Below are 25,094 nucleotides of genomic sequence, written 5' to 3' on the forward strand. Positions count from 1 at the left end.
AAATTAATTGGAGATTCATCTAATTAGGTAGTTTGACTCCCAAACTACATCCGTTTTATTTACACTGTCAAAGATTATGTCAGACAAGCTGAGATTTTTACATTTTCATTTATATTCATGATCATCTTTCTCGGTGGAGGATGTGGGAGGAAGCATTCATCAGTAAAATAAACCAAGACAGGTTCTCAAACGTATATCTTGAAACAAGCTGCATAGTTCTGGTCAATTTTCAGCAGGTAGTGAAAATGAGAATTATCAGCCTGTTAGGCAGACATGAATCTTTTTGACGGTTTTGTCCTGTCCTGTATATTATTATTTAGGGTTGTTGCTGTGCAATACTATTATGAATGAGAAAAGTCTGGCGTAGTAGCAGGTCATCGTGAATATTAATAATAATATTTGTACAGTAAGGATGGATTGCACCTGAATGACATGGTGGCAGGTGTGTTGAGGGAGAGGATGGTAGCACGCTCCCAGAGGCAGAACTTTTTTATTTTCTGCAATGAGATTTTTTTTTAGTGAAAGATTTTCTGCTGTGTCTCTGAGGAGCCAGTGTTGTTGCGTTCTTTGCCCTTACTCAGTGTGCATAAGGACAGGTTCATGTACAGCCTCGCTGATGTCTGCTGTACGTTCCCACAGTGTCAGTCTGCCTGGGAACCCGCTCTACTGTACTTCTGGGGTCTATATGCTTATTTTGTAGGGGCTACTGCTCCATGCTTATACTGCTGATGTATACTATATACTTCCTAAAGGATGGTACTTAGAAATGAGTCTCTATCTATCTATCTATCTATCTATCTATCTATATATCTATCTGTATATATATATATATACATATATACACATATACACACACACATACACATATACAGATGCATACGAATACACATATACATATATTAATACACATATTAACACACACACATTCACACATATTAACACACACACATATACCTACACACACATATATATACACACACATATTAACACACATACACGTAAACACACACACATACATACACACCTACACACATACACGCACACTCACATATTAACACACACACTCTCACACACCTTCTCACACATGTTTACATACACGCACTCACACACACCTTCTCACTCACACCTTGTCACACATGTATACATACACACACACACGCACTCACTCACACCTTGTCACACATGTATACATACACACACACACACACACACACTCGTACACACATATACATATTAACACACATTTATTAAAAAACTAAATCTAGCTCCTAAGTATATTGGTTGGCTCCTAGACTCCTAGAATATTTTTTTTATGGGCCAGTGTACACTAAAATCATGGATCAATATACCAGTAGTAAATGCCCTAACTAGCTAAATGAGATATGTATAGGAATTTTGAAAAACAATGCATTTAGTGAATTTAACTTTTTTATTTTCTGCTCCTGAAATATTCTGGATGGTGCTGGCACTCCCCAAGAAAAGGGCTGAGCTGTGCTTGAGGCTAGCACTCCCACCCTCCAATTATAAGCCATATGCAAATCCACATAGCACTCCTGCAACATATAGATATTCATTAGAAAAGACAGCAATGGACAGAAAAAATATAGGTCCAAACAGTGCAACCTTTATTAACTCAAACAGAATGTATGAATTATTGAATCAGACCAAGTATTTCACTGCATATGTATGTAACCCCAGTCCATCCGCGATTCCATTTAAATGGCTGTCTCTCGGTGCCAGACAGAACCCTGTGTGTGGAGCAGCTCCATATAAAGAAGACCGGCAATGTGTGTGACATAAACTCAGACTAGATGAAGACTATATTGTGGGCTCCTTGCCACGCTACAATGTAGCAGCGTTTAGTTGCGGTGTTTTGCCTCAATTTGAATTATTGGCCTGCCCACACAAGTTTACTGTGGATCGCTAGCCGGACCTACTTGTTTCACTAGATGAAGACTATGCTTCACATTCCGTGGGCTCCTTGCACAGACCTGCCCCTGCATCAGAGCACAGCAATGGGATACCAGTTCAGAAATTGTTATGCTGTACATTACCTGCTCTCCGGTATATAATATCTTGCAAGTCACCATGTTGTGCACTGATGCAGGGACAGGTCTGTGCAAGGAGCCCCCAGAATATGAAGCATAGTCTTCATCTAGTGAAACAAGTAGAGTTGCTTCAGGTCCGGCTAGTGATCCACAGTAAACTTGTGGCAGGCAAATAATCCGAATTGAGGCAAAACACTGCAGCTGAATGCTGCTACACTGTAGCGTGGTGCCAAGGCTGTGCTTAGACTGGAAATTCAGTGCCAGCTCCCTGCATGCACTGGCCGGTACCGAGATGTATATGTTCTGCACCAGTTATCTATCCTGCAACCTTAAAACCACAGATATAGAGCATGCAAATAGAAATCCAATCAGGAATAAATAAAAAATATCTTCTTTTATACAATTGGATAAAAAATAATTGGTCTTTCAAATGCAATTCCTTCATCAGTGTTGATGTTTAACATAAATATTATTATACAGTGCTTTAGATAATATAGCAATGAATGTCAATGACAGGCATGAAGGTGCGCAGACAGACAAGGGAGTGGGAATTCGGGGTTGAGGATCGTCTCTAAGCAAGCAGCTTGGGTTGGGAGAGCAATATGAAAAACGGCATATTTATTATTAAAAAAATCTATACACACACTTCCAATAAGTTTACCAATTCACTTACATGCATAACATGATAGATTAAAAACTTTAGCACAAAGAAAACGTGGGTGTATATAGTCCCTTTAAGCCCTGACTTACCTTTTCTGCAATGTACTGTTACCCTGTACCGCACTGGAGTTCAGGAACAGAGAAGAAATTGAAAAGAGAGGAATGTAGTAAATATTTACACTGAGATAGAACAAACAGTGACACCTCCAGGTAAAAATTAAAAGTGCAGGCAATTTTTTTTTTTTTTTATACCGTCACGTCCTGTCTTTCTGCAGACACACTACAGTGTTCTGCCTTGGGAAGCACGCTTAGAAAATCTTTTAAACTAGGCAAAGCTGGGAGGGTCAGTCCAAACATAATAGAATAGACTGATCAGCCTGTGACTATTACAGACCTAGAATATCTCAAGGAAGGGATGGCAGAAGGGTACACTTAGGAAATTTCACAGAAAGCACATGAACATTAAATGTATGACAGCAAATGCAAGAAGCATGAAGGGTAAAATTGGGGAGCTGGAGCTCTTAGTTGCAAAAGAGGACTATGATATTATTAGCATAACTGAAACCTGGTGGGATGATTTACATGACTGGGCAGTTAAATTAGAGGGTTATACTTTATTTAGGAGGGACAGGAGTAATAAAAGGGGTGGAGGAATTTGCATGTGCATTAAACCTGACCGTAAACCTATAACAAGGGAAGATATTTATGAGGATACAGGTGATAATTTAAAAAAATATTACTAGAAACATGCTACAAGCCCCCCAATATTAGTGTCACTGAGGAAATTCAAATAATAACACCAGTGCTGTAATTATAGGAGATTTTAACTACCCCGATATAAACTGGGCCAATAAAACTAGTAATACAGGTAAGGAAGAAAGAATGAATATATATAAGCTAAAGATGGGTGCGCAATGCAGGACAGGGGCTTCTTAGGCCTATAAAGTACTAGCATGCATTAAAAGAGGCATTGATGCAAGGGAAGAAAGCATAATTCTGTTGCTATATAAATCCCTGGTAAGACCTCACCCTGAGTATGGAGTGAAGTTCTGGGGACCAATCTTTTTTATAAAAAGATTGCAGATTTAGAGAAACATCAGAGAAGTGTCACAAAATTAATAAAGGAAATGGAGAATCTAAGCTATGAGGTTGGGTTAAGCCAAATTGGGTCTCTTTTCTCTAGAAAAAAAGGCACTTGATATGTGACCTAATTTACTTTTCTTTCTAATGACACGGTGAGTCCACGGATCATCTAATTACTATTGGGAATATCACTCCTGCCCAGCAGGAGGCGGCAAAAAGCACCACAGCAAAGCTGTTAAATATCACCTCCCTTCCCTTTAACCCCAGTCATTCTCTTTGCCTACGTTAGAGCAAGGAAGTGGTAAAGTTTAGGTGTTGGAAAGAAGATTCTTCAAGCAAGATTTTATTATTTTTTCTGCAGTGCAAGATTGTTCTGCTTTGTCCTAGGGTGTAGCCGTAGTCCATATCAGTCTCTTCAGTAGAGCAGTGGTGGCTTTCAAGCAATGGGAACTTGTGGGATACAATCCTCACTGTGCCTCCCATGTATTTAATGCTGCCTTAAAGGGACACTGAACCCAAATTTTTTCTTTTGTGATTCAGATAGAGCATGACATTTTAAGCAACTTTCTAATTTACTCCTATTATCAAATGTTCTTTATTCTCTTGGTATCTTTATTTGAAATGCAAGAATGTAAGTTTTGATGCCGGCCCATTTTTGGTGAACAACCTAGGTTGTCCTTGCTGATTGGTGGATAAATTCATCCACCAATCAAAAACTGCTGTCCAGAGTCTGAACCAAGAAAAAAGCTTAGATGCCTTCTTTTTCATATAAAGATAGCAAGAGAATGAAGAAAAATTGGTAATAGGAGTAAATTAGAAAGTTGCTTAAAATTACATGCTCTATCTGAATCATGAAAGAAATTTTTTGGGTTCAGTGTCCCTTTAATCGTGCAAGCCTGAGTAAGATTACTCAGTCTTTGTTTTTATCCACAGGTCCATGTGAGGGAACTGGCCTCTTAAACCTAGTGAGCTGCCGTGCTGCCTGGCAGAAGTCTAAAGGTAAGTGCTAACTTTATTTTTTCAGGGAAACATTGCAGAAAATAAAAGGATGGCACTTTAAAATATGAGCGGGACAAGAGACATTCACCTATTGCTAGGGGGATCATTTTATTATTGGCAGCAATAGCAGGCACTGGGAATGAGGAGATTTATGGCCCAGAGGTTTTGTTTTTATTGTTACTTTACTTCCTGCTGCTTTAGTAATACTTTTAGCCGATCTGGAGGTTAACGTTGCAACGCCCACGATGGGTGGGGTTAGCTGAGACAGCATTTTCTGTTGCGCGCCTTTTTCCCCCTTCTCTTCCTGTGTTCCGGAGCGGAGAAATAGCTTTGTCACAGACATTAGCAGAATAGTGGTTACCGGTCCCCATTTTACAGAATAATAGAAGTTGAGTCCGGGATTTCTAGCAGAATATTCACTCCGTTTTCAGTCAGGCAGGTAAGCACCTCAGCAAAGTTGAGGTGTAGAGGTTGTCCGGAATGGTTTTTGTGATACTTTATATTTTTATTGCAGGAAAAATAAAGCAGTTTTGTTTTAAAATTTAAAGAAAAAGTAACGTTTTGTTTGGTGGGGTATTTTCTAAATAAAATAGTTTGTTTATCTATTTATTCTGTTTATTGGTGAATAAAGATGGAACAAGAGGCCCTGCTAGATGTTACATGTTCTTTATGTTTTGATGCTAATGTGGAACCACCAATCCCTTTCTGTTCCTCATGTATTAAGAGAACTGTACATTACAGGGATAGACTTTTTCCTGAGCCAACATTGTCTAAGGCGGATGCTGTTCAGGAGTCTTCTGACAATTTTCAAGATATGCCGCAGCTTTCTCCTAAAGCGTCCCAAAATTTATCGTCCACACAGCCAGTGCCCTGCACTTCCTCTATTACTCCTCCTGGAGTTACTTTGCAAGACAAAGCTTCCCTAATGTCCTCAGTGGTATCTGATGTCCCACAACTGCTGCCTGTCGGCGATCCACATCCCAGGAGTGGACAACTGGGAGGCGGATTTTCTGAGCAGACAGACCTTTCACCCGGGGGAGTGGGAACTCCATCCAGAAGTGTTTTCCAGCTTGATTCTCAAACTGGGACAGCCGGAGCTGGATCTCATGGCATCTCAAGCTTCCGAGATATGGATCGAGGTCAAGGGATCCTCAGGCGGTACTGATGCTCTGGTGGTACCTTGGAATTTCAGTCTTTCATACCTATTTCCCCCGTTCACTCTCCTCCCTCGAGTCATTGCTCGAATCAAACAAGAGAGGGTGTCGGTGATCCTCATAGCACCGGCGTGGCCTCACAGGATCTGGTATGCAGACCTGGTGGAGATGTCATCTCTTCCACCTTGGAGACTTCTATTGAGGAAGGACCTTCTACTTCAAGGGCCCTTCCTCCATCCAAATCTAGTTTCTCTGAAGCTGACTGCTTGGAGATTGAACGCTTAATTTTATCTAAGCGGGGGTTTTCTGAGTCAGTTGTTGAGACCATGATTCAGGCTTGTAAACCTGTGACTAGAAAAATTTACCGTAAGATATGGCGTAAATATCTGCATTGCTGTAAATCCAAAGGCTACTCTTGGAGTAGAGTTCAGATTCCTAGAATTTTGTCTTTTCTCCAAGAGGGTTTGGAGAAGGGTTTATCGGTAAGCTCCCTAAAGGGTCAAATATTTGCCTTGTCTATTTTGTTACATAAGCGGCTGGTGGATGTACCAGATGTGCAATCGTTCTGTCAGGCCTTGGTCAGAATCAGGCCTGTGTTTAAGCCGGTTACTCCTCCCTGGAGTCTTAATCTAGTTCTTAAAGTTCTTCAACAGGCTCCGTTTGAGCCTATGCATTCCTTAGATATTAAGTTGTTATCTTGGAAGGTTTTGTTTCTTGTTGCTATTTCATCTGCTCATAGAGTTTCAGAGCTCTCGGCATTACACTATCAGTCTCCTTACCCTATTTTTCATTCGGATTAGGTCGTTTTGCGTACTAAGTTAGGGTTTCTCCCTAAAGTGGTTTCAGATCGGTACATTAATCAGGAGGTTGTTGTTCCTTCCTTGTGTCCTAACCCTTCTTCTCAAAAGGAACGTCTGCTGCACAATCTGGACGTGGTGCATGCATTGAAATCCTATTTACAGACGACTAAGGATTTTCGTCAGTCTTCTGCTCTATTTGTGGTTTTCTCTGGAAAACGTAAGGGGCAGAAAGCTACGACTGCTTCGCTTTCTTTGTGGCTGAAGAGTATCATTCGCTTGGCCTATGAAACTGCTGGACAGCAGCCTCCTGAGAGAGTTACGGCTCATTCTACGAGGGCTGTTTCCTCTTCCTGGGCATTCAAAAATGAAGCTTCTGTGTAACAGATTTGCAAGGCTGCAACTTGGTCCTCTCTTCACACTTTTTCTAAATTCTATAAATTTGATACTTTTGCCTCGGCTGAGGCTTCTTTTGGGAGAAAGGTTCTACAAGCAGTGGTGCCTCATGTTTAGGTCCCCTGTCTTGTTCCTTCCTTATTATCTGTGTCCTCTAGCTTGGGTATTGATTTCCTATAGTAATTAGATGATCCGTGGACTCACTGTGTCATTAGAAAGAAAACAAAATTTATGCTTACCTAACAAATTTCTTTCTTTTTTGACACGGTGAGTCCACGGCCTGCCCTGTTTTCTTAAGGACAGGTTTTTTTGTTATAAACTTCAGACAGCTCTGCACCTTGTTGCTTTTTTCTCTCCTTTGCTTCGGTTGAATGACTGGGGTTGGAGGGAAGGGAGGTGATATTTAACAGCTTTGCTGTGGTGCTCTTTGCCGCCTCCTGCTGGACAGGAGTGATATTCCCAATAGTAATTAGATGATCCCTGGATTCACCGTGTCAAGAAATAAATACATTTATCATGTAAGCATAAATTTTGTTTTTATAAATATATGTTTAGTCCAAGAAAATTGCTTGTGATAAGAGGTCGCAAATTAAGGCTGGAGGAAAGGAGACTTAATCTCCAGCAACACAAACATTTTTCACTGTAAAAACAATTACATTGTGGAACTCATTACCTAAGGAGGTAGTAAATGCCAATATCTTGGATACGTTTAAATATTGTTTAGATACATTTCTGGCTAGAATTCAGGGATATGATTGCTGGTGTTAAATGGATTACCTTTTTGATGGGATTAATTTAAGATCAAGTAGAGCTTTTATTGTAGATAACTTAAGATTTGTATAGGTTGAGCTCGATGGACTTCTGTCTTTTTTTTAACCTCATCTACCATGTTAATGTCCGTTACTATTATTATTTTCAGGTATTACAGAACAATGCAAAATATCAAGTTGTTCCTAAAAAGCTAACAATAGGTAAGAGGCTGGCACAATGCCTTCACCCAGCGCTTCCTGGGGGTGTCCACAGGAAAGCACTGGAAACCTACGAAATCATCTTCAAAATCATTGGCCCAAAGCGTTTGGCCAAGGATCTCTTCCTGTACAGGTAATGGATGTTTTTTTGTTTGCTTGTTTGTTTTTGTTTTTTTAATTCATCATACTCTGCAATATGGTTTACATTACAATAAAATATTGCTAAGTGTGATGTGTCAAGTGTTTTTATATATTCTGACATAAATAGCCACACCAGATATTTTCACCTTTTATAATATGTTGTAAAAAAAAAAAAAAAAAAGAGACATAAAAGTTCCAAAAGAAAATGCATTAATATGTTTGAGCATTTTATTATAGCCCCATTGCTTTTATATTACTGTGTGTTTAAGCCATGCAAAGGGACTATTTACCTCATATTTAAGTCTGTAGCGGAGCAACAGTGCATTACTGGAAGCTAGCTGATGAGCCAATGACAAGACACAAATGCGTGTAGCCACCAATCCCAAACTAGCTCCCAGTAGTGAAGGGTATGCACATATTATTTTTCAACTAAGGATGCCAAAAGAACAAAGTCAATTTGAAAATAAAAGTCGATTTAAAAGTGTGATAAAATGACATACTCTATCGGAATCAAGAAACTTTAATTTAGACTTTCTTATCCCTTTAACTGAATCACTGCTAGAGTATACATATTTAGATGAGTGTCCTTGTTTATATGAAGAATGTTTCTTCCTTATCTTTTGCATATGTAGTAGCTGTGAAAAGCTTGATACATTTTTTTCATCATTTCAAAATCACTGCAGCAACTCAAAATAATTTTTTTGACTCCATACTTTCAATGCACAAGCTCCATCCTTGGCATTAGGGTCATCATTGTAAGAGGGGGGCCACAAAGGTTTTTGGTTACTAGATATTTAGTTGTTGGCATTATTTAAAAAAACACTGTTGACAGTTGAATAATAAGTAGAATGTACATCCAACGAAGAACCTCTAGAGAGAGAGGAACTATACTAAATAACAAGATGTATTCAAACAGTTAAACAAGCTACAGTTAATTACTAACAACATATTACTTAATAACTACTAATTCCATTTTTTTTTCCTGATTTGTAACATTTGGAGATAAATATTGCATCTGTTACAATTTCTTTACCATTAGAATGATATGCATACAGTATTTGTGTAACTGTAAATATGATACAATTGACTAAATTATCCATAAATGTCTTTTCTCTTTTTTCCCCCAGCTCCGGCCTTTTTCCTCTACTTACAAATGCTGCAATGTCTGTCAAACCAGTATTACTTAGTCTATATGAGATGTACTACCTACCTCTAGGTAAGACCTTAAAACCTGGATTGCAAGGATTGCTGACTGGAATTCTCCCTGGCCTGGAGGAAGGCTCTGAGTACTATGACAGGTTAGTGGCCACGATGTTGCTGTAAAAGGGTATATTGACTATAACTGTTTTCATATTATAATATAATAATTATGGTCAACATGAATGTTGTAATTCCCCCCCCCCCCCCGCCCTTGATTGGTTATAAATATTGAAATGCTATAAAAATAACTGTTTTAGTCTTCTCCTATTAAACACTCAGTCCATTTAGCAAGACAATAACTGCTCCTCAGACAGCAGCTTTAAAGACTGTGGTTTTCAATTATTTTAAAAGGACATGAAACCCAACATTTTTCTTTTATGATTCAGATAGGGTATACAATTTTAAACAGCTTTGCTATTTACTTCTAGTATCTAATTGGCTTTCTTTTCTTGGTATCCTTTGTCTAGGTAGGCTCAGTAGCAGCACTGCACTACTGGAAACTAGGTTCTGATTGGTGGCTGCACATAAATGCCTTTTGTCATTGGTTCATCTGGTGTGTTCAGCTAGCCCCCATTAGTACATTGCTTCTTCTACAAAAAGGATATCAAGAGAATGAAGTAAATAGGGAATTTTGTTTAAAATTTTATGTTCTATCTGTATCATGAAAGAAATTCTTTGGGTTTAATTTCCCTTTAATAATGTTTGTTGAATTAATTGACTTTATTGTATAAGCAATGGTATATGATCTTCCTTCTATTTTGGAAGCAGCATTTACAGGACATGTTATGTAATAAATATATAGTAGAAAGAATATATTCATAAGCCTGTGTAGTAAAATGTAGTAAATTTCCCTAGACACATACAAGTTGGAAAATTATATTTCCTTCCATAAGGCAGGGAGAGTCCATGACTTAATTCCCTACTGTTGGGAAATACAACAGCTGGTCACCAGGAGGAGGCAAATATACTCCAGCCAAAGGCTAATAATATCCCTCCCACTTCCCCCTATCCCCCAGTCATTCTTTGCCTTTCGTCACTATAGGAAGTGGCAGAAGATTTGGATAGTCCTGTAATGGGTATGTTCCCTTCAAGAAAGGACTGGAGTTTTAAGTAATCATGTCAACCTCTCAGTGAGAGTATTGATGAAAGTCAGAGTCTGGAGATGCAGGGAAAGTTTTTTTGCCAACCCATCCAGACTGTCGCTAACAGCTCCTTAGCAATCAGTGTTGACGAGTTTCACTGCTTGCTGCTACACACTCAAGTCCATGTCAGAAGGGCTGCTGCAAGACTGTCACACTTGAGAGGCTGTGCCTGTTCCACAGCATGGATCCTGGTGGGTAAGACCGTTTTTTATACATACAATTTAAAATGCTATACAGGGTCACAGTGGGGCTCCTTTATACCTCGATAGGATCATCAAGGGTTAATATTTCCTTCAGGGAGATTATTTGAACAGTTTGGGGATTTATATCTGCTTAATGTGAGAGTTTTTTAGGCTCATAGACTGTGTGTTATTTTTGGTTTGGAACAAACAGGTTTCACTTTCGTTTTTGAAGTGTTGCGCAGCTCATAATAGCTTGGCGCCCTTTTTCATAGCAGGGGAAGTCCTGTCTTACGTACCACGTGACCGGGTGCAGTCTCTTTAATTTTCAAAGTTCCTGCTGCAGACCTCACTCCTGAGGAGAGCAATTTCACTGTTAGCGGTCTAGGAGGTGGTAAGTGCCCCAGCCATTAGGCGTATTAAGGTGCCGTTTTTTATATAAAAGCGTTTCTTTTTTATTGTTCTTCTGTGGGTATATACAAAGCTATGGAGGACTCTGATACTACATTAGAAGGTTCCACTCCTTCTGTACTGATTAATAATTCCTGTTTATATTGTTAGGAGGCTGCGGTTTGCCCGCCTGCTCAATTTTGTTCCATTTGCCTAAACACTGTTCTAAAGTCTAAAAAGGAGACAAGCCTGCTAATACTCGCAGTGCTATTAGCCCTTCTGAGCCATCTACTTCTCAGGAATCTGGGTCCTGAGAAATTACTACCCTTTCTACATTACCTGCTCCACATGCAGTTCCCTGTAGCTCAACTAATCCTCCATCTGGAGGAGGCTTTTTTCCAGCTGACTTTACCGCTCAGTTACAATCTGAGTGCCTTACCTCGCTCTAACAAACGCAAGAGAAAGGTTAAACATAGTTCTCCTGACCTAGAGTCATCTAAATATTTCTTGGATTTAGCTACTATATCCCAGCTATCCGAGGATGAGTTAACCTCTGTAGCTTCAGAGGGTGAACTTTCTGAGTCAGAGACTTCAGTTTCTAAACCTCCTTCAGCGGAGAAACCCTCCTTTAGATTTAAAATTGAGCATCTGCGTTTTTTTTATTAAAGGAGGATCTGTCTACTTTAGAGGTCCCAGAACTCCCTGAGGAGCCGAAGATCCCTAAATTAGACAGGGTTTACGAAGATAGTAAGGTCCCTCTGACTTTTCCTGTGCCAGTTCAGATAGCGAACATTATTAGTAATGAATGGGAAAGAGTAGGAACTTCTTTTTCCCCCTTGTCTACTTTTAGAAAATGATTCCCGGACTCTCAATTAGATTTGTGGGGCTCCATCCCGAAGGTGGATGGCGTTATCTCCACGCTGGCTAAGCATACTACTATCCCTCTGGAGGATAGTTCTTCTTTTAGAGAGCCTATGGATAAAAAAAATGGAAACTTTTCTGAGGAAGATGTTTCAACATACAAGGTTTTTATTTCAACCGGCAGCAGCTGAAGACGCGGTTGCGGGAGCAGCTACCTACTAGTGCTACACTCTGTCAAAGCTCATTGAGGTAGAGACTCCCCCTCGAGGATAGTCAGGAGAGAACTAAGGCACAGAGAATTGCTAACTCCATCTGTGACGCGAATATGCAGATTATTCGCATAAATGCTAGGGCTGCTGGCTTTGCGGTTCTAGCCCGCCGGGCTCTTTGGTTGAAGTCTTGGTCTGCAGATATGACTTCTAAATCCAGACTCCTTTATCTTCTCTTCAAGGGGAAGATTTTATTCGGTCCAGGCCTGGACTCTATTATCTCTACGGTTACCGGAGGGAAATGTGCCTTCTTACCACAGGATAAGAAGAATAGGCCTAAGGGACGGCAACTGTCTAATTTTCGTTTCTTTCGTGCTGACAAGTCACAACGACAGCAGTCCTCTTTCAAGTCCGAGCAGCCCAAGAGTACTTAGAAGCCGGCTCACTCCTGGAATAAGTGGAAACAGACTAAGAAGCCTGCAGAGAACAAATCTGCATGGAGGGGCGGCCCCGATCCGGGATTAGATCGAGTAGGGGGCAGACTGTCTCTTTTTTTTTCAGACAATTCTGGACCTAAAGTGCCTAAACAAGTTTCTGAGTGTTCCCTCTTTCAAGATGGAAACAATACAGTTAATCCTGCCTCTGGTTCAGGAAGGACAGTTTATGAGCACAATAGACCTGAAGGATGCATACCTTCACGTCCCGATTCACAGGGAACATTTTCAGTTCCTGAGGTTTGCTTTTCTGGATCAGCACTTCCAGTTCATAGCTCTTCCGTTTGGCCTAGCAACTGAGCCAAGGATATTTGAAAAGGTTCTGGGGGCTCTTCTAGCCGTTGCGACAACACAAGGTATTGCAGTAGCGCCTTTCCTGGACGATATCTTGGTACAGGCACTAACTTTTCATCTAGCGGAAAAACATTAGGATGTCCCTTCTCAGTGTGCTTCGATCACATGGATGGAAGATAAACTTGGAAAAGAGTTCTCTGTATCCAAGTACAAGGGTGAATTTCCTGGGAACTATAATAGACTCCATATCCATGAGAATATTCCTCACAGATCAGAGATGTTGCAAGCTAACTTCTGCATGTCTTGCCCTCCAGGCCTCCTCGAGACCCTCAGTGGCTCAGTGTATGGAGGTAATCGGACTCATGGTGTCCTGCATGGACATCATTCCTTTTTCCAGATTCTATCTCAGACCCTTACAACGATGCATGCTGAGACAATGGAACAGCTACCATTCAGATCTGTTTCAACAGATTGTGCTGGACAGCCTGTCGAGAGACTTGCTCTCCCGGTGGCTCTGTCCAGATCATCTGTCCCAAGGCACATGCTTTGTCAGACCGTCCTGGGAGATGGTGACTACGGACGCAAGCCTTTCCGGCTGGGGAGCTGTTTGGGATGCCAAGAAGACACAAGGTCTGTGGACTCAGGAGTCGTCCTCCCTTCCGATCAATATTTTGGAACTCCGGGTAATCTTCAATGCCTTGAAGGCTTGGCCCCTTCTGGGTTAATCCCAGTTTATCAGATTCCTATCAGACAATATAACCTTGGTTGCTTTTATCAACCATCAAGGGGGAACGAGAAGTTCCTTGGCGATGAGAGTAGTATCTTAGATACTAAAGTGGGCGGAGACTCACAAATGTACGCTGCCATCTATCCACATTCCGGGTGTGGACAACAGGGAAGCGGATTTCCTCAGGCAACCCTTTCACCCAGGGAAATGGTCTCTTCACCCCGAGGTGTTTGTAGAGATATGCAGCGAGTGGGGGACGCAGGAGATAGATCTCATGGCATCCCGCCTCAATACCAAGCTACCCAGGTATGGGTCGAGGGATCCTCAGGCGGAATTGATAGATGCCCTATCAGTACCATGGAGATTCAGTCTCGTATATTTTTTTCCTCCATTACCGCTTCTTCCTCGTGTGGTGGCTCGCATCAAGCAGGAGCGAGCATCTGTAATTCTGATTGCTCCATCATGGCCGCAAAGGACGTGGTTTGCGGATCTTGTGTGAATGTCCTAATCTCGGTGGAGGTTACCTTGTCGCAGAGATCTGCTGATACAGGATCCCTTTGTTCATTAAAATCTAGATTTTCTGAGGCTGACTGTGTGGATATTGAACGCTTAGTCTTATCAAAAAGAGGGTTTTCTGAGAGTGTTATTGACACTCTGGTTCAAGCTCGTAAGCCAGTTACTCATCGTATCTACCATAACGTGTGGAGGACTTACTTTGTACTGGTGTGAAGAGCGAGGCTTTTCCTAGCATAAGGTTAAAGTTGCCAGACTTTTAGCTTTCCTCCAGGATAGACTGGAGAAGGGCCTATCTGCTAGTTCCCTGAAGGGACAGATATCGTCCCTGTCGGTGTTAATGCACAAAGATTGGCTGAGCTTCCGGATGTGCAGTTCTTTGTTAAGGCTCTGGCTAGGACCAGACCTGTGTTTAGATCTGGGGCTCTGCCTTGGAGCCTCAATCTTGTTCTTAGTGTTTTGCAGCAGGCTCCATTTGAGCCTATGCATACTGTTGACTTTAAATTGTTATCCTGAAAGGTTCTTTTTTTGTTGGCTATTGCCTCTGTGTGCAGAGTTTCTGAGATTTCTACTTTGCAATGTGATTCACCTTATCTGGTTTTTCATGCTGAGAAGGCGGATTTACGCACTAAACTAGGGTTCCTCCCTAAGGTGGTGTCAAATCGTAACATTAATCAAGAAATTGTTGTTCCTTCCTTGTGTCCTAATCCTTCTTCAGCAAAGGAATGTTTGTTTCATAATCTAGATGTGGTTCATGCCTTGAAGTTTTATCTTCAGGCTACTAAGGAATTCAGACAATCTTCCTCTTTGTCATCTATATGGGGAAGCGTAAAGGGCAGAAGGCTACTACGACTTCTCTATCTTTCTGGTTGAGGAGTGTCATCCACTTAGCTTATGAGACAGCAGAATGACAGCCATTCCACTAGAGCAGTGGCTTCCTCTTGGGCTTTTAAGAAAGAAGCCTCAATGGATCATATTTGTAAGATGTGTTTGCTTCAGCTGAAGCAGCTTTCGGGAGAAAAGTTTTGCAGGCTGTGGTGCCCTTTAGAATAGGGTCCGCCTCTTTTTTCTGTTCCCTCCCGTTATTCATTCAGTGTCCTCTGGAGCTTGGGTATAGTTTTCCCAACAGTAAGGATTAAAGTCGTGGACTCTCCCTGCCTTATGGAAGGAAAACATAATTTATGCTTACCAGATAAATTCCTTTCCTTCCTGGCAGGGAGAGTCCACAACACCGCCTGTTATTTTTTTTTTTTTGATGGGCTGCTCCCTTTTTATATTATTTCTTCTGGCACCTTTTTATACGCTGATCTTTCTCCTACCTTTCCTTGTTGCCTCGGCAGAATGACTGGGTGACAGGGGAAGTTGGAGGGATATTTAAAGGGACACTGAACCCAAATTTTTTCTTTCTTGATTCAGATAGAGCATGCAATTTTAAGCAACTTTCTAATTTACTCCTATTATCAATTTTTCTTCGTTCACTTGCTATCTTTATTTGAAAACAAAAGGCATCTAAGCTTCTTTTTTGTTTCAGAACTCTGGACAGCACTTTTTATTATTTTTATCCACCAATCAGCAATAATAACCCGGGTTATTCACTAAAAATGGGCCGGCATCTAAACTTACATTCTTGCATTTCAAATAAAGATACTAAGAGAAGGAAGAAAATTTGATAATAAAAGTAAGTTAGAAAGTTGCTTAAAATTGCATGCTCTATCTGAATCACGAAAGAAAAAATTTGGGTTCAGTGTCCCTTTAAGCCTTTGGCTGGGGTGTCTTTGCCTCCTCCTGGTGGCCAGTTGTTGTATTTCCCAACAGTAAGGAATGAAGTCGTGGACTCTCCCTGCCAGGAAGGAAAGGAATTTATCTGGTAAGCATAAATTATGTTTTGCTTTTGTATCTGGTAAAGTCCGAAATTGGGTAATCCTAGCATTACCCGGGTAATCCTAGGATTACCCAAGCAGCTCTGGGTAAAGCCCGAAGTAACATTATAAATCTACTCAGTGCTGTGGGTAAAGCCTGAAGTGACTTTGTAAATCTACTCAGAGTGCATCAACTCACTTCATCAAACATATTCACACTCTCTATATGTTTGATTTAAAAAAAATGCTGCTTTTTAGCACATTTCAGTAAGAAATACATTTATACAATGCACTGTAATTCCCACATCTTTTCTATCTAATTTTGCCTCCACCTGGACTTTGGGCTTTACCCAGAGCTGCTTGGGTAATCCTAGGATTACCCATGTTTCTGACTTTACCTGTAACATATTTGTTGAACCCTTAGTTGGTTGCATAACTTTAAGGGCTAATAGCAGTGTGCCTCCTCTAGCCTTGTTGTAGAAATTAAAGGGGCATGAAACCCCAAATTATTCTTTCATGATTCAGATAGAGAATACAATTTTAAATAATTTTCCAATTTACTTCTATTATTTAATTTGCTTCCTTCTCTTGTTATCATTTGCTGAAAGGTTTATCTAGGTAAGCTCAGGAACAGCAAAGAACCTAGGTTCTAGCTGCTGATTGGTGGCTGTGTGTATATGTATATATATATATATATATATATATATATATATGTACCGATTGTCATTGGCTCACCCATGTGTTCAGTTAGAAAACAGTAGTGCATTGATGCTCATTCAACAAAGCACAGCAAGAAAACTAAAAATTGATAATAGGAGTAAATTAGAAAGTTGCTTAAAATCGCCTGCTCTATCTGAATCATGTAAGAAAACATTTGGATGTGGAGCATTGGTTAATGTGTGCAAGCGCCTGTGGTTGTAGGATATTTATGTATATTTTCTAATTTGCAGAAACACTTTTTTTACAGAAAGGGTGATTGATTCATGGAATAAACTTCCACAAGAGGTGGTAATGATAAACACTGTGGGAGACTTTAAGAAAGCCTGGGACAAGCATAAGGCTATCCTGCAAACTAGATACGTTTATACTTTTAGGAAATATTGGGAGACTTGCTGGGCCTATGGCTCTTATGTGCCGTCAATATCTATGTTTCTATGCTTTAAATAAATTTGACAAGCCCTGGCTTGGCTTCCCCAGGAAAGTTTTCTTCTATGAGAAAATACCCCTGGGCAGTAACCTACAGAGAAGAGTGTAATGCTTTGGATGATCCCTGCAAGCTCATTATAGATTGCTAGACGATGCACATTTAGACACAAATGCACTTGCCAACAAATTGTAATTTATTATTTAGGGATCAATGGAAATATGTAATTTGTGAACAGGAAACCCAATTTTTTCTTTCATGATTCAGATAGAGCATACAGTTTTAAAAACGTTTCTAGTGTTCTCATAATATTCTTTGAAGAGAAAACTTAGGTAGCGTGAGTGCATGTGTCTGGAGAACTTTGTAATCCTTTAGCAAAACTTATCAAATCGCCATTGAAGCCCATGTGGATTTTTGTAGATAAATAATTTGAATAGATTTTTCTTAAGAATTGTGATCAACCCAATGTTAGAAGCATTATGCCAAACTGCTCAGGAAACATGTACATCCTCAGCCTACCTATCTGCTTTTCAACAAAGTATACCAAGATAAGTACATTTCATAACGGAAGTCAATTGAAAGGTCTTTTCAAACCCTCTGTCTGAATCATTAAAGAGACAGTCTAGTTAAAAATAAACTTTAATAAACTTTCATGATTCAAATAGGGCATGTCATTTTAACCCCGTAATGACCAAGGACGTGCCAGACACGTCCTGGAAAAAGTGTCAGTTAATGGCACGTCCTCTGGGGTTTCAAGCCCTGGAAACGATTGTGATACTTTCAGGGTATTGCAGTGTTGCCTCGATATTGAGGCATCCTGCAATACCCTTTTTTAGCCTCTGATGCAGAGAGAGCCACTCTATGGCCCTCTCTGCATCGGCCAGCGATGGTACCGATCATTGGTGAGAGCCGTAGCAGGGAGGCGGTGGGCGGCTCATCGTTGGAGGGATTTCCAGATCCTGTCCCTGCAGTGCGCACAAGTGAGCGGGAGCGCCCGTGGGGGCAGGGGTGCTCGCATGCACGCTACTATAAGTTCAGAGGGGGAGAGGGAAATAAATGTTCATAAAGGGATCTGGCAGGGGAGGTATTAAGGGGGGGCAGCTACAGTACAGAAAATTGGGTTTTTTTCTTTTTTTTTTAATTATAAAAAAGCCATTGTTTTTGAGCAAAGATGGTGGAAAATAGGTAGAGGGGGGAGGGTTAGAGAGCTGTATGGGGGGAGTCAGGGAGGTTGGGGGGGATCCATCACTGCAGAATAAATATAAAAATAATGCCTTTTATTTTAGTACTGGCAGACTTTCTGTCAGTACTTAAGATGGCGTTGACAATTGTGAGGTGGGGGAGGGAAGAGAGCTGTTTGAGGGGGGTCAGGGAGGGATCAGGGGGTGGGATGTGTCAGGTGGGAGGCTGATCTATCCACTAAAGCTAAAATTAACCCTACAAGCTACCTAATTAACCCCTTAACTGCTGGGCATAATACGAGTGTGGTGCGCAGCGGCATTTAACTGCCTTCTAATTACCAAAAAGCAATGCCAAAGCCATATATGTCTGCTATTTCTGAACAAAGGGGATCCCAGAGAAGCATTTACAACCATTTGTGCCATAATTGCACAAGCTTTTTGTAAATAATTTCAATGAGAAACCTAAAGTTTGTGAAAAAGTAAACTATTTATTTTATTCTATCGCATTTGACGGTGAAATGGTGGCATCAAAATATACCAAAATGGGCCTAGATCAATACTTTGGGTTGTCTACTAAAAATAAATTTATACATGTGAAGGGTTATTCAGGGATTCCTGACAGATATCAGGTTACAATGTAACTATCGCTAATTTAAAAAAAAAAAAAAAAGTTTGAAAATAGCAAAATGCTACTTGTACTTATTGCCCTATAACTTGCAAAAAAAGCAAAGAACATGTAAACATTGGGTATTTCTAAACTCAGGAGAAAATTTAGAAACTATTTAGCATGGGTGTTTTTTGGTGGTTGTAGATGTGTAACAGATTTTGTGGGTCAAAGTTAGAAAACGTGTGTGTGTTTTTTTTCCATTTTTTCATCATATTTTATTTAAAAAAAAATATAGTAAATTATAAGATATGATGAAAATAATGGTATCCTTAGAAAGTCCATTTAATGGTGAGAAAAACCGTATATAATATGTGTGGGTACAGTAAATGAGTAAGAGGAAAATTACAGCTAAACACAAACACAGCAGAAATGTAAAAATAGCCCCTGGTCCTTAACGGTAAGAAAATTGAAAATCGGTCTGGTCACTAAGGGGTTAAACAACTTTCCAATTTACTTTTATCACCGATTTTGATTTGTTCTCTTAGTATTCTTAGTTTAAAGCTTAACCTAGGAGGCTCATATGCTGATTTCTTAGACCTTGAAGGCCGCCTCTAATCTGAATGCATTTAACAGTTTTTCACCATTAGAGGGCATTAGTTCATGTGTCATATAAATAACATTGAGCTCACGCACGTGAAGTTTCCTAGGAGTCAGCACTGATTGGCTAAAATGCAAGTCTGTCAAAATAACTGAAATAAGGGGGCAGTTTGCAGAGGCATAGATACAAGGTGTATTATTATAACTGTGTTGGTTATGCAAAACTGGGGATTAGGTAATAAAGGGATTATTTACCTTTTTAAACAACAGCATTTTGGCTTCCTTAAAAGAAAAATGTGTTTCATGTCCCTTTTAACATCAGTTTTAGTGAAATATGTGATTAAGTATACATTTGAAGTTACTTTAGTCAAGTCATCTGTAGTTCTGTTTAAATACTTTTTAAATGTTTTACTTACAAAAACCTGGTCCTAGATGAAAAACAAATTAGTAGTCTTGTTGTTGATATTTAGTCCCATTACTTAGCAGGGATAGGCAAGGTGTCCGTACACAGACACTGGTGTCCGTGACTAGCCCTTGCAGTGTCCGCCACAACCTTAGTATATCTTTTCTTTCTGATTAAATAATAGGAATAAAAAAAAATATGTAGTGTGAATAAAGTTAGTGGCTTGTCAAGAGACTGCTAGCGATATTGGGTGATAAGTTATGGAATAAATAAAGCCTGAGTGAAATACTGGATGTGTATCTGCATCTGTATAATAACGCCCAGCTCTATACAAATACACAGTAGTGACACTGGCACATGCGTATAGCCAGACAAGGGCTGGTTATAGAATCAGTGGTATCTGCATCTGTATAATAACACCCAGCTCTATACAAAGACACAGTAGTGACACTGGCACATGGGTATAGCCAGAGGAGGGCTGGTTATAGAATCAGTGGTATCTGCATCAGTATAATAACACCCAGCATTATATAATGACACAGTAGTGACACTGGACATGGGTATAGCCAGAGGAGGGCTGGTTATAGGATCAGTGGTATCTGCATCAGTATAATGACACCCAGCACTATATAATGACACAGTAATGACACTGGCACATGGGTATAGCCAGAGGAGGGCTGGTTATAGGATCAGTGGTATCTGCATCAGTATAATAATACCAAGAACTATACAAAGACACAGTATTGACACTGGCTCATGGGTATAGCCAGATGAGGGCTGGTTATAGGATCAGTGGTATCTGCATCAGTACAATAACATCCGGCACTATATAATGACACAGTAGTGACACTGGCTCATGGGTATAGCCAGAGGAGGGCTGGTTATAGGGTCAGTGGTATCTGCATCAGTACAATAACATCCGGCACTATATAATGACACAGTAGTGACACTGGCTCATGGGTATAGCCAGAGGAGGGCTGGTTATAGGAACAGTGGTATCTGCATCAGTATAATAACACCCAGCACTATATAATGACACAGTAGTGACACTGGATCATGGGTATAGCCAGAGGAGGGCTGGTTATAGGATCAGTGGTATCTGCATCAGTATAATAACACCCAGCACTATATAATGACACAGTAGTGACACTGGCTCATGGGTATAGCCAGAGGAGGGCTGGTTATAGGATCAGTGGTATCTGCATCAGTACAATACCATCCAGCACTATATAATGACACAGTAGTGACACTGGCACATGGATATAGCCAAATGAGGGCTGGTTATAGGATCAGTGGTCTCTGCATCAGTATAATAACACCAAGCACTATACAAAGACACAGTAGTGACACTGGATCATGGGTATAGTCAGAGGGGGGGCTGGTTATAGGATCAGTGGTATCTGCATCAGTACAATAACATCCAGCACTATATAATGACACAGTAGTGACACTGGCTCATGGGTATAGCCAGAGGAGGGCTGGTTATAGGAACAGTGGTATCTGCATCAGTATAATAACACCCAGCACTATATAATGACACAGTAGTGACACTGGCTCATGGGTATAGCCAGAGGAGGGCTGGTTATAGGATCAGTGGTATCTGCATCAGTATAATAACACCCAGCACTATATAATGACACAGTAGTGACACTGGATCATGGGTATAGCCAGAGGAGGGCTGGTTATAGGATCAGTGGTATCTGCATCAGTATAATAACACCCAGCACTATATAATGACACAGTAGTGACACTGGCTCATGGGTATAGCCAGAGGAGGGCTGGTTATAGGATCAGTGGTATCTGCATCAGTACAATACCATCCAGCACTATATAATGACACAGTAGTGACACTGGCACATGGATATAGTCAGAGGGGGGGCTGGTTATAGGATCAGTGGTATCTGCATCAGTATAATAACACCAAGCACTATACAAAGACACAGTAGTGACACTGGCTCATGGGTATAGCCAGAGGAGGGCTGGTTATAGGATCAGTGGTATCTGCATCAGTATAATGACGCCCAGCACTATATAATGACACAGTAGTGACACTGGCTCATGGGTATAGCCAGAGGAGGGCTGGTTATAGGATCAGTGGTATCTGCATCAGTACAATACCATCCAGCACTATATAATGACACAGTAGTGACACTGGCACATGGATATAGTCAGAGGGGGGGCTGGTTATAGGATCAGTGGTATCTGCATCAGTATAATAACACCAAGCACTATACAAAGACACAGTAGCGACACTGGCTCATGGGTATAGCCAGAGGAGGGCTGGTTATAGGATCAGTGGTATCTGCATCAGTATAATGACGCCCAGCACTATATAATGACACAGTAGTGACACTGGCTCATGGGTATAGCCAGAGGAGGGCTGGTTATAGGATCAGTGGTATCTGCATCAGTACAATACCATCCAGCACTATATAATGACACAGTAGTGACACTGGCACATGGATATAGTCAGAGGGGGGGCTGGTTATAGGATCAGTGGTATCTGCATCAGTATAATGACGCCCAGCACTATATAATGACACAGTAGTGACACTGGCTCATGGGTATAGCCAGAGGAGGGCTGGTTATAGGATCAGTGGTATCTGCATCAGTACAATACCATCCAGCACTATATAATGACACAGTAGTGACACTGGCACATGGATATAGTCAGAGGGGGGGGCTGGTTATAGGATCAGTGGTATCTGCATCAGTATAATAGCACCAAGTACTATACAAAGACACAGTAGTGACACTGGATCATGGGTATAGCCAGAGGAGGGATGGTTATAGGATCAGTGGTATCTGCATCAGTATAATAACACCAAGTACTATACAAAGACACAGTAGTGACACTGGCTCATGGGTATAGCCAGAGGAGGGCTGGTTATAGGATCAGTGGTATCTGCATCAGTATAATAACACCAAGCACTATAAAATAATCTTTTTAATTTCAAATGTACCTTGGTGTCCTTCACTAAGGTCTGTACTTTGGAAAATGTCTGCCACAGCCTTTGTCTGAGCCTATCCCTGGTACTCATTGCAGTTATTTAACAGGTACAAAAGATGCAGTTTACACAAATAATTTCTTAGTGTGAAAGTAGACCGTGCTATTTCTGTGTGTGTGTATATAACCTATTTCAATATGTGAAAATGTACCTTTAATCCCTGATAGAACCAACACACTATTGGAGAAGGTGGCATCAGCTGTAGAACAGTCCGCTTTCTTCAGTGCCCTGTGGGGAAGTCTCCTCACTAGCCCTGCGGTGCGTTTGCCTGGCATCACCTATGTGCTCTCACACCTAAACAGGAAGCTTTCAATGGAGGACCAGCTGTATATTATTGGCAGTGATATTGAACTAATGGTAAAGTACAGACTTGCATTTCTCTGATTAGATAACTAAGCTTTGTTAACTGAATCCATACACAAAATGAAGCAGGCACATTTTGAATGAATCGTTGCGTTACCACATGAACTTGTTTGTTTTCAGGTGGAGGCTGTAAGCACATCTGTGCAGGATTCCAGTGTACTTGTGCAGAGGAGCACATTAGACCTCATTCTCTTCTGCTTCCCCTTCCACATGAGTCAGGTAGGAAAAGTGATGCTGTCACTGCAAATTATTCTTGGCACACTGTGCAAGGATGTGTCTGTGAATGCCTGATGTTGCCTGGGGACTGTACCAGTCAGAATTTTTTTTTTTTTTAATGTAATGAGGATTTTTTCAAGGATTGTGACTTTCTTAAATGTCATTTTGTTACATTACCAACAGAAGAAAATGTACTGTTTTAAAAGGATATAGAAGATGTGATAGAGTATTTTGTTATTGCACTGTTGCTTGGGGTTGAACACAGAGTTAAAGTCACATACAGAGCAGCTGTTCCATAGCTGAACACAAATAGTGATTGGTGGCTACAGACGTATGCCCTTTTGTCATTGACTCACCAGGGGTGTTCATCTATGAGCCAGTAGCACATAGCTGCTCTGCCGATGACGTTACCTGTGGTTTTAGCCTTGTGCAGTGGTTAAACTATTGTGTCAGTTTTCATGACTTTTGGACTACAATTTCCCTTTAAAGGGACACAAAACCAAAATGTTATCTTTCATGATTCAGATAGAGCATGCAATTTTAAGCAACTTTCTAATTTACTCCTTTTATAAAAATTATCTTCATTCTCTTGCTATGTTTATTTGAAAAAGTAGGCTTTTAAGCATAGCAGCTAAATGAAGCCACCAATCAACAAGCGCTACTCAGGTGCTGAACCAAAAATGGGCCGGCTGCTATTCTTACATTCCTCCTTTTTTAAATAAAGATAGCAGGAGAATGAAGAAAAATGTACAATAGGAGTAAATTAGAAAGTTGTTTACAATGCATGCTCTATCTGAACCATGAATGAAAAAAAATGGGTTTTGTGTCCCTTTAACGATATTCTTGTAGTGCAGCAGTGATTTTTTTAAAGGGGCATGAAACCCACATTTGTTTTTCATGATTCAGATAGAGCATACAATTTTAAACTACTTTCTTTTATAAGGTGGTGAGAGTCCACAAGAGAAAGCTCTTAGTAGGAATTTCAAATAAGTAGATTTTTTTTTTTTCTGAAAATTTTCAAATTAATTGATATTTTCCTTCCCCCGCATCATATAACATCCATTAGCCATTCACAAAATGTATTACTGTGAATTCTTGCTCATGCTAAGTAGGAGCTGGTGCCTGTGTAAGTCTGCATATAAAAAAAAATATGGAAATTTGATAGTGGAAACAAATTGGAAAAGTGTTTAACATTTCATGTTCTATCTGAATCATGAAAGTTTAATTTTGACTTTAGTGTGCCTTTAAAGGGAAGTCTAGTCCAATACAAACTTTCATTATTCAGATAGGGCATGTAATTTTAAACAATTTTCAAATTTCCATCTATTCCATCTATTACCAATTTTGCTTTGTTCTCTTGGTATTCTAAGTTGAAAGCTAAACCTAGGAGGTTCATATGCTAATTTCTAAGCCCTTGAAGGCCGCCTCTCATCTCAGGGCATTTTTACAGTTTTTCACCAC

General features: G+C 40.3%; 1 protein-coding gene across 2 annotated transcripts in view; it reads left to right on the forward strand.

Annotated features, from left to right (window-relative positions):
• Positions 1 to 25,094, forward strand: part of DOP1A (DOP1 leucine zipper like protein A) — a 176,311-nt gene that overhangs the window by 23,885 nt on the left and 127,332 nt on the right. For both annotated transcript variants that reach the window (XM_053710480.1, XM_053710479.1), the window contains exons 3-6: positions 8,057 to 8,238; positions 9,374 to 9,544; positions 23,222 to 23,411; positions 23,538 to 23,636. In XM_053710480.1, the coding sequence (XP_053566455.1) occupies positions 8,057 to 8,238; positions 9,374 to 9,544; positions 23,222 to 23,411; positions 23,538 to 23,636 (642 nt within the window). The remainder of the gene's footprint in view (positions 1 to 8,056; positions 8,239 to 9,373; positions 9,545 to 23,221; positions 23,412 to 23,537; positions 23,637 to 25,094) is intronic.

Source organism: Bombina bombina, chromosome 4 (genome assembly GCF_027579735.1).
Source record: "Bombina bombina isolate aBomBom1 chromosome 4, aBomBom1.pri, whole genome shotgun sequence".
Lineage (NCBI taxonomy): Eukaryota > Metazoa > Chordata > Amphibia > Anura > Bombinatoridae > Bombina > Bombina bombina.